General features: G+C 43.2%; 1 protein-coding gene across 1 annotated transcript; it reads left to right on the top strand.

Annotated features, from left to right (window-relative positions):
* Nucleotides 1-274: 274 nt before the first annotated feature.
* Nucleotides 275-10,463, top strand: gnpat2 (glyceronephosphate O-acyltransferase 2). Its single transcript, XM_084000737.1, has 16 exons — nucleotides 275-438; nucleotides 1,274-1,474; nucleotides 1,579-1,755; nucleotides 3,443-3,572; nucleotides 3,698-3,825; nucleotides 3,953-4,028; nucleotides 4,578-4,729; nucleotides 5,048-5,178; nucleotides 5,658-5,899; nucleotides 7,143-7,400; nucleotides 7,494-7,573; nucleotides 8,449-8,589; nucleotides 9,045-9,144; nucleotides 9,246-9,339; nucleotides 9,485-9,546; nucleotides 9,681-10,463. The coding sequence occupies exons 1-16, from the start codon at nucleotides 427-429 to the stop codon at nucleotides 9,731-9,733; spliced, it is 2,037 nt and encodes a 678-aa protein (XP_083856863.1). The 5' UTR covers nucleotides 275-426; the 3' UTR covers nucleotides 9,734-10,463.
* The last annotated feature ends 34 nt before the right edge of the window (nucleotides 10,464-10,497 follow it).

Genomic DNA, 10,497 nt, shown 5'->3' with positions numbered 1-10,497 from the left:
TTTATAATTTATTAATTAATCTACAATCAAGTGAATAATTTCAGTAGATTATGTTGAATAAACACTGAACCATAGAGTGAACCAGTTATGTAATACTATTTAATATGAATGTAATGTAGCCTATGTATACAGAATGATGCATTTTTTCAGTCAGATGAACTCGGCTGCTATTAGTTCAACCTTGCTCCACATCCCATCATGCACACAACAGTGTTGGGGTTATTAGAGGGCAAAGGGGCTGCACGTTACACTAGGCGGGAGGAGTCTCCAAAACCCGGCGACACCATTGGCCTGGGCCCCAGGGTGCTGCACCGTAACGCAGGGTGCATCGAGGGAAACTCTGGAGTACGGAAAGCGAAAGTCAATGAGGACAGACCGCGGCACCTGCGAGGACGGTGTTTGTCTGTTGGCTTGTTCCCGTGCAGGATGACGCATACGGTAAGAGACCACCTGTCCGCTTCTTCTTATTGGATAAGGTTGTTTTTAACCCACACACTTATCGCGACACTTCAGCCAGGCTGCCCTCCGCTTTAAAAGTTAACGGTGACTATAAATTATAAAGGATATGGAGCTTAAAGTGAAACTATCTGAGACAAACCAATCCGATCATGTGCTGTGTGTTGAATGTGTCCAAGCACAGAGAAGTAGAGCTGAAGCCTGTAAGCTGCTGTAACTCGTGTTTCCAGCCACTAACCACCCGGTCACAGTACAAAACTGCAGATAATGGGTCATTGTGTTTTTGTTCATAAGTGGGTAAAGGCCTGCATGGTTTCATATGTTGTATATGATGGGGAAAAAACGCTTTAATGTCCTTCCTAATTTAAAAACTACATAATCCAGGAATAAACAAGTAGTTGTTGTTTTTTGTAACTCAAAAGTTAAGAACTTGTAGTTTTGACCACAACTGGCCCCCACTTACAACAACTACACATCTTAAACTTAAGGTTTTTATTTTCAAGGGAACACAGATAAACTCTCCCTTTGGTGTAAAACCCTGCACTCCCAATGGAGTAATAAATAGCAATATATGTTTTTAATGATTTGAACCTAAATGTTTTTTTTTTTTTTTGTGTCCTGTGTCCTTCTTTGATTGGTATTTATACCCACGGCAGCTATTAACTTCCCAAAATAAGTTTTCTTTCCTCTTTCTGTCTTCTCACATATAAAAATCCCAAGACAAACCACATGTTTCTATTCCGTCCTGGTCTTTTCCTCTGTTAAAGGTCTCGGACATTGACCTTATCTGTAACATTTGCATGGCTCCTTTCTCCAGTATAGGGAATTAGGCAGGGAAGGCCGGGAAAATGAGGAGGACTTTGTGGACATACTGGAGGAGAGGAGACACAGCAGTGATCTCGGCCATGCCTTTAGGACCTTTAACCCCCACCCCTACCAGGGAGCTCCACCCCGCTCCACGGCTGAACTCAACAAAGCTGTGCTGGAGTCCCAGTATCTGCGCTATGTGACCAAAGAGGTGGGACTGTGTGATTTAAAAAAAAAAAAAAAATGTAACAAAAGAAATTTCACACCACAACTTAATCAGCATGGAGTCGGTCTTTCCCCTGCATCCCTCTTCAGATCGCCATGGAGACGGGGTCAACGGTGCAGGAGGTGACGGAGGAGGCCTGTGGGATTTTGGAGGAAATGTCTCAAAACCTGCAGCTGGGGTTTATCAGGCTGATGGGCTACACACTCACCAAGGTGTTCAAGAGGCTCTTCACCAGCATCTTCGTCAACATGGAGAGCCTCAACACGGTCAGTGCTGTGTCCAGAGTTACAGGTGTCTTAAAGGGTCAGTCTACCCTAAACAGAAAATATACACTCCCTAATCCCTTATGGTATGTGGCTGCTGGATGCCGATGCTTTGAGGTTTATTTGCACTCATTTTGATTTTGAGATCTGCCTATAACATTTGTGATGCTTAAAGCACTGAAACCTAATTTGGCAGAACTGAACCTTTTAGTAGCCGATCTGAAAATCAAAATTCGGATGTCAAAGCAGATATCAGTGGAATGTTTTTGTTAATATAAGTCCTAAATAGTCCTATTTTCCGTCAGCAATCACTTACATGAAGTATTTCAGCCTAAACACGAGTCTCTCCGTCACTCTGCTCTGCTGTAACCCGAGGAGAAAATTTTCCTTGTGGGATACAAGTGTTATCCAATGAGGAGAGAGAACGGCATGAAGGGCTGTGTGTGCAGCCAAGGGATGCGCGTGAATGTGGTGACGTAGCACGAGGACCAATTGATGCCTGACAAGGGCGGGGGCTGCTAACTCATGGTGCGTTCAAAGAAACTCGTACTTTGTGTTTTTCCTTCCTGTGAATGTAACGGATGTGCACTCACTCCACCCATAAAGGACGTGCTAACCAACCCGCCAAGTGGTTGTCAACCTCTTGGCGAAGAGGTTAGCATCGTCGCCTCCGGTGCGGGAGGTCGTGGGATCGAACCCCACCTAGGGCAGGCCGTGAGAAACACAATGCAGAGGGCCAGATATGACATCGGCTACAGTGGTGCCGTGACCCGGATGCCCTGGGTGGAGTGAGTTCAGCGGGGGTGAGTGTAACGGATGTGCACTCACTCCACCCATAAAGGACGTGCTAACCAACCCGCCAAGTGGTTGTCAACCTCTTGGCGAAGAGGTTAGCATCGTCGCCTCCGGTGCGGGAGGTCGTGGGATCGAACCCCACCTAGGGCAGGCCGTGAGAAACACAACGCAGAGGGCCAGATATGACATCGGCTACATGAAGTCATACCAGTTCGATCTGGTACGAGTTCACGGGTCGGAAGTTACGAGTGGCCGTTATAGGGAACTTTCACAGACAACAGGATGGTAAAAACACGAGCTACGGGTTACCTGGAACGCTACCAAGTCGTAGTTGTGACTTGAAGCTGTAACTTACGGTTTCAAAAGCCTGCCTTGAACGCAGCATTAGCCGAAACGGCCGTGAAGCTGATATCTGCTTCAACTAATGATAAATTAAAAAGCTCATAAAGCATAGTGTACATGTAATTCCCTCTAATTTAACCTAAACACTTCATGATAAGTATCTAACATGGCCTTCTGACCAGTAAACAATAATTTCCTGTCTTTGCTGCTTTTTTAAAAAACAATTTGAAAGAATAAATATCACGTTGTCTTAAGGCCTGTAAGAGGATTGTTAGCATGCTTTGTTAACTTAGCTTAGTAAACAGACTGTAGGCAAGAGGAAACTTCTCATTTACTTAATTTGTACAAAAACTGAGCTAGCTGCCCACTCACAACTGGCTTGTTAAATGGCTAGATATGTCAAACCTCTCCTTTAAGTATAGGCTTTTGAGAAAGGAGAATAAATATACATTGCATATATTTTAAGTCACACATTAAATCAGCTTTGGTTTGTTTTTTTCAGTTCTCCTTACATGCTGCTGTAGATAGCCTGTCTTTTTTGCTGTCTTTCCAGCTCCAACAAGTCGTTCAGGAAACTCCTGTGATCCTGATGCCCAATCACAGGAGTTATGTGGACTTCTTAATCATCTCCTACATCCTGTTCACCTACGACATCCCCGTACCTGTTATTGCTGCAGGAATTCGCAAGTATCTATTTGATTCAAAACTGCAGAATTACATAGATGATATGGAGATGTATACATAACAACATCTCCGAGGTCACTTCTACTTTTCCCGTTGTTAATTTCTCCTCCTCTCTGCTGTAAAGCTCTTGCAGGGATGAAGATGGTTGGAGAGATCCTGCGTCGCTCGGGAGCTTTCTTTATCCGGCGTGCCATCGGCTCTGACAAACTGTACTGGGCAGTACTGTCAGAATATGTCAAAACCATAGTCAGGGTAAAATCTGATTTATCTGCTCCATCAGACGTAACAAGCTCAAACTTGTTCTTCTTCTTTTACAATTGGCTTTAGTTTTTCACAAAGCTTGTTTGGCATCCATCTGTTTCATGTCTCCTCTCTGTAGAAAGGACATGCTCCTTTGGAGTTTTATGTGGAAGGGTTAAGGAGTCGCACACTGAAGTCCCTGACACCTAAGTTAGGTGAGTGCACACATGTAGACACGTTAAATTTTTGTTTCTTTAATCTCACAACATAATGAGCTTTTTTTTCTGTTGCCATTCGGTCTCCAAAACCTCGATTATAGAGTTTAAACATAAATATATGTATCATAGAGGTTGAAATATTTGAAAATGTGACAAATAAAGTGTTGTGGTAAAATACAAAGATCTTATTTTCATTCCCTGCCTTTCCTCCCACTAGAAGCTGCCTTCAGCTCTTGTTAACATTTCCATGTTTTCCATATTCTATGTTATAAACTGTTTTCTTGTCTGTATACAACATCTATTGCACGTCTGCCCGTCCTGGGTGAGGGATTCCTCCTCTGTTGCTCACCCTGAGGTTTCTCCAGTTTTTCCCTGTTAAAAGGGTTTTCCCGGGAGGTTTTCCTCAGTCGATGTGAGGGTCTAAGGGCAGAGGACTTTGTTATGATGCCATGTGAAGCCCCTATACAAATAAAATTGCCTTGCCTTGCCTAAATACTGCATATATAAATGTATCTCCCACCCTACATGACCTGTATGTGCCTGCAGGTATGATGCACATGGTTCTGGAGCCCTACTTTAAAGGTGAGGTGTACGACATCACGCTGGTGCCGGTCAGCATCAGCTACGACCGAGTCCTGGAGGAGTCGCTGCTCGCCCATGAGTTACTGGGTATCCCCAAGCCCAAAGAAAGCACCACGGTGTGTGTCCCGCTCACGTTACTCACTTCAGCAATAATTGATAATCGGACACCTCACCACCGTCCACACAGCACTCACGCTGCTGTGGAACTGTTTATACTGTAGTGGAGGTTAATTGGGTTCAGATGAGCCTGACTGCCTCATTATTCCGGCCTGTTCTGTATCCTTACCAACATGTCATTTCTCTTTTGTGTTTCATTTGTGATTTGCAAAATAAAATGACTTTGACCCCATTACTGCCGGTCAGGAGGGTCATCTATAAATACTGCTGATTGTTTTTGCTCGGGATTCACGTCCAGTCTTCGTCATTCTCTGCAGGGTCTGCTGAAGGCGAGCAGAGTGCTTCAGGAAGATTACGGCACCATGCATGTGAACTTTGGCCGTCCCCTGTCAGTCAGACAGCTGTGTCAAGGAAAGATAAATCGCTGCCAATACAACCTCATACCCAGGTTCAAGAGTTCTCTACAAATCTGTACAGCATACTCTTGTCTGTTTTTCTGCATGTGTGCCCACAAGGATTTTAGAAATGAAGAGGTCATGAGTTCCAATTTCCATATTAGCTACCAACCAAGCTCTGTGTAATTTACATTCTACGAATTCATTCATGGGTTTAGTTATATTTTCCATAAATGTTACTTTATATCGCTGCATCAGTACGTTTCTAAATACCTTGCATAATGATTTAATATGAATAGAATATATATATTTAATATTTAATATATGTAAATACGTGTAATTATTATTCTACAATGTTTTCTGAAATAATTATAAATCAACAGAAATGTTACCAAAGCATTGTCCTCAGTTGTAGCTGCAGACAAATAATCATCTATTTTCCTGCCTGACTGCAGCACAGTCTGTTTGGCTGCGTCTCTCCCTTCATCCGGCTCACTCTCTCCTCTTCTCCTCCCTTTGTCTCTATTCACAGAGATCTTCCTCAGAGGCCCACTGCAGAGGCTCAGGCCTGTGTGAGCTGGCTGGCTCATCTGATGGTACGGCTCCAAGAAGAGGGCTCTCTGATCAGCCCGTGGTCTCTGATGGCCAGCCTGTTGCTCCAGGCTCCTATCACAGTCTTAACAGGAGAAGGTCTGCTGTGGCAGCAGCTCACAGACAAAACTCTCTGGCTTAGGAAGCTGGCGCTGGATTGCGGCGCTCGGCTCAACTGGCCTGGTGGGTGAGAGAAGATAAAATGATTTGCTTTGTCTTTTATTCCAAAAATGTATTTGATTTCTTTTAAACTAACATTTCGCAACAACAAAAACGTAATCATATTAACACCCATGCCACGTATAAAGGAAAAAGGAGGAGCATTAGAAACTACAGACTATTTTTAATAACAAGTCATAAACCCTAAATAAATAAGTGAAAAATTAAATTATAGAAAAATAAAGGCAATGTAAATGCACAGAATTAATGCATACATTTAGATTTTATGTTATGGACACACTACATTCATTCATGTTGAATTAATGTTAACATATAAAGTTTTAAAAAAAGAAGGGGTTTGAAAATGTTTATCCATTGATTGAGATCTTATACAGTTACATTTATCACAGTAGATCACTACTGTATTCTCTTAATTGTATAGAAAATCAGTTTAGTGCAGATTAACTTTTCTAAAGTTAAAGTTGTATGCATTTTTCCATAACAGTGAAATAACAGTTTTGGAAACAAAACCTCACACTTATTGTGTTTATGGGTATGTATGATCCCAATATAAAAATCATAGGGCTTGTCCACTCTCCCTTTATTGCCTCCCCAAACACAGTGGGTTGAACATTCCCCTCTTGTGTCCACATCCAATGCACAAGTCTGGGATAGCAGTGTAAATAGCTGTTCAGCTTTAATTAATGGATTTGATACATTAGATTTTTTTATTTATTTATTATGTAGCTTAATTAGATCAGTGCAAATGCAGCTGCATCAAACTTGAGCTCATGTTTTGGATAAGTGTTAAGCTCTGCTCACAGTGGGACTTTGATGGGTCTTTTACTTTCACGTCCCCTGAACGACCAGCAGGGGGCATTTGCATATTACATTTTAAGTGAAGCAGACAGAGTTAATGCAGAGAGAAGTAACTGAGTGCTTTCACCTCGGGACACTAAAGGCTCCTTTAGCTCTGAGGTAGATCAGACAGATTAGATGAATGTGAGTTGGCACGAGCGTTCAGATTCACTTAGGAGATGTTCAGTGGATTAATGCACTTTAAGTAACTTATCCTGAGAGGACCCCACTGAACCGTCTCACTTTACAAGTCTCGGGTGTGTGTAGATTCACACATGCAGGCGCATAAACACACACACACACACACACACACATACACAAGAGCACACAAACTGCTCCGAGGCCAGTCTGACCCCCGCAGACTCCGGACTGCCTGTTTCAGAAAGATAACAGAGATCATTTTCTGCAGGACAAGCCTCCAACTCAGACATGATGTCATCCACCGTGACCCTTCATCGCTCCATAGTTCGTCACAGAGCGGGGCGTATCTACCTGGTTCAGGAGGAGGAGCCAGCGAGGAAGCGACCAATCAGCCCAGAGGACGGCGTGATGAGGATAGCGGCGCCGGTGCTGATGCTGGCCTCCTATAGGAATCAGGCGCTGCATATTTTTGTGCGTCCGGCCCTGCTCGCGACCTCCATACACATCACTAAGAGCAGACAGAGAGGTGAGGGGCTGGGCGCGTTGTATTGTTCAGCTGACAATGCAAAAGTTTCTCTGAGCTCTTGATTTATTGTGCGACCCACCGTTGTGTTCACAGACGAGCTCTTCACCTCCTTCTGCTTCCTACAGGAGCTCTTCTCCTACGAGTTCATCTTCATCCCTGACAAGTTGTCTCAGGTAACACCCTCATCTGTCGAGGCTCAGCTTCCCCCCAAGCATCTCAGGACAAGGGGGATTATCGTCCTCTTAAATCATGTATGAAATCTTAGTTCAGAGCTCGACTTCTGACACACTGGCCCTGGTGAAGCAATATAACCACTGGTCAACCTGTACACCTCCACTATGGGTGGAAGCTGCTTAAAGGGATAGTTCAACATGATTGCCCTAATCCCTATAGTCTTAGCAGTAGGTTTGTTACCTTTATTTGTCGGTGCAAGCTGTTTTTAGAACGGCAGAGCAGAGCTGCGAGCTGCTCAGACCTATGCTACGGAGGCTAATGGGATTTCTTGGTTTCCCTCATCAAACTCATCAAATATAACTCCAAAATGCTCTCGTGTGGACAAGTTGTGACCTGCACATTCACCACGCTATGAGATAATAACGGAACATTACGAGACAAGAGTTGTTTTCGAGGTAAATTCATGCAAAACAGCTGATGCACGTTCCTGTCAGGGGCAGTTTTCCAGCAAGCAGTCTCTGCATTTGCCTCGAAAACAACTCTGTCTGGTAACGTTCCTTTATTATCTCATAGCGTGGTGAATGTGCAGGTCACAACTTGTCCACAAGAGCATTTTGGAGTTTTTGGATTGTGTATTTGATGAGTTTGATGAGGGAAACCAAGAAATCCCATTAGCCTCTGTAGTGTAGCTCTGAGCAGCTCGTGGTTCTGCTCCGCCGTTCTAAAAATAGCTTGCACCGACAAATAAAGTTAACGAACCTACTGCTATGACTATAGGGATTCTGGCAATGAGCCAGTTTGCCAAAATGTTGAACTTTATATAAAATCCAGAAGTTACTGGTTTTGTATTCATGTCTGTATGTCAATCGATCAGGACTTCGAGGAGGCGTGCCTCCTCCTGAAGAAATGTGGAGCGGTCCACGTCAGTCAGCAGGAAGTGACACCGTCAGACACAGGGCTGGAGGTGCTGTCCTTCCTACAGGCACTACTACAACCCTTCATCGAATCCTATCAGGTGCTTTGATGTGATTACGTACATAAATGAAACTTAGCTTATTTAGCTGGAAGATTTTATTTGATTTTAGCATTACTGAACCTAGATAAACTTATCATTGGTAATTCATTCATTCATTCATTTTTAAATGGGGCTTGTTTTCAGCTGATTCAGGTGTTTTTAGGCCAGTTTATTCAAAAGGGACATGTTTCTGGTGAAAAAAAATAAATGAGTAGATAAATGATTCAGACTCTAAAATAGAATTCAGTCCTCTGTGGTGTTAAATGAACCAGTTACACTTAATTTACCAATTATTTGGATGGGGGTTGGGTGAGGTAGTTGGTGAGCTGTTCCCTTTGAACATGGGCCACTACTATGGAATTTATAAAATAAATGAAGTAAAACATCTAGGGGATTAAAAGTAATAATATATAAAACAAGTTCTTCTGCTTTATCGGGTGTGTTTTTTTGTCCAGGTGATGTTGAGGTACCTTTCTGAAGAAGGAGTCCATGTATTCACAGAGAAACAGGTTGTACCCGCTGTGAGGAGCCTGGCTACAAAGCTTATCCTCTCAGGTAAAACTGAAAGTGAACCCCCCTGACCTCTAGAACCATCTCCAGCTGCTCCAACTCCGCAGATCACATCACCACCGATTATCTCTGTGTGCTTTTTGCAGGTGAGCTTCACACCTATGAAGCCCTTTCATCCGACACACAGAAAAACGTTCTGTCGGCCCTGCGGAGACTGGAGGCTGTGACAAAGTTGAGGGCGTGAGTAATGGGATTAGCCCCTGCAGATCTGTTTGGTTTTAAGCTCATTTTCTGCGGTGCTTGAGAAGCTGTTTGCATTTTTAACGCCAGAGTTTATGCATGTTTGCAACAACCCTACTTTGTCTATCTTGGTTCCTCATCGCAGGTCTGAGCAGAACGAACACAAAGTGAACAAAGCTGCTGTTAGAAGAATTGGAGACATACTTTGTAAGTTGTGATGTTTGTGATGAAGACAGGCAGTTGTTTTGAGTCATTTTGGTCTTTTTACCCTGCTATACAGTTTAACATACCAACAAACACAAGTCTGAGGGATGATTTTTATTTTTCCTATCTCCCTGTAGCGGGGAAAATCCCTCCCCAGATGCTCCAGACAACACCTGACGCAAGGCTTTAGTCTCCACGGGAACAGATCCATGTTGGTTACCTGCCCACAGTCTTCACCCCTACCTGATCCTTTCCTCCTTTCCCTTTTTCCACATCTTCGTCCTCATCTTCCTCCCTCGGTGCCTTTACATGCAGAACCGTCGCACCATACCTCTGAGCGCTCAGACGAAATACTTGATCCTGGACGCCGGACTTAACCTGGCTGCGTTGCACTCTTGAACGTTCACTACCCCCCCCCCTCCCTCCTCTCTCTGTGTCCTTGCTCTCATCCCTCACAGATCTGACAGGGCTAGGATAAAGCTACACACACCTGGCATGGTGACCCACCGGTGACAGTGTTGCTGATTTTGTTTGACAATTTTAATCAGAGCTAGTTGTTGCTAACTATTTTTAGACTTGAAAAAACAACAGTGACCTTCCTGCCCTTCCAAATGAAGCACTGGTGATGTCTGTGAACTTCATTTGAATAATTTCCATTGTTTTAATATGTTTTTAACTCTCTGTTTCAGATTAATTGTTAATGTACATACTAATTAGTAAAGCACTGGTAAATGAACGGTCCAATCAGATAACAAACACTGATGCTGTACTATGACACTTTGATTGTATGAGCAGTAATGTAGCAGTAAAGGTTTCAATGTCACAACAATGTCAACCAATCAAATATGTGAGATTTAATTTGAGACATTTATTTTAATTTCTTTACATCTCAATAAATGTAAAACAAATGTAACAAAATGCACCATAGATTCTTTATCTTTTTTCCACACTTGA

This window comes from Trachurus trachurus (genome assembly GCF_905171665.1).
Source record: "Trachurus trachurus genome assembly, chromosome: 24".
NCBI classification, from domain to species: Eukaryota; Metazoa; Chordata; class Actinopteri; order Carangiformes; family Carangidae; genus Trachurus; species Trachurus trachurus.
The sequence above is the reverse complement of the archived record's forward strand: the minus strand, read 5'-3'. Positions and strand labels throughout refer to the sequence as shown.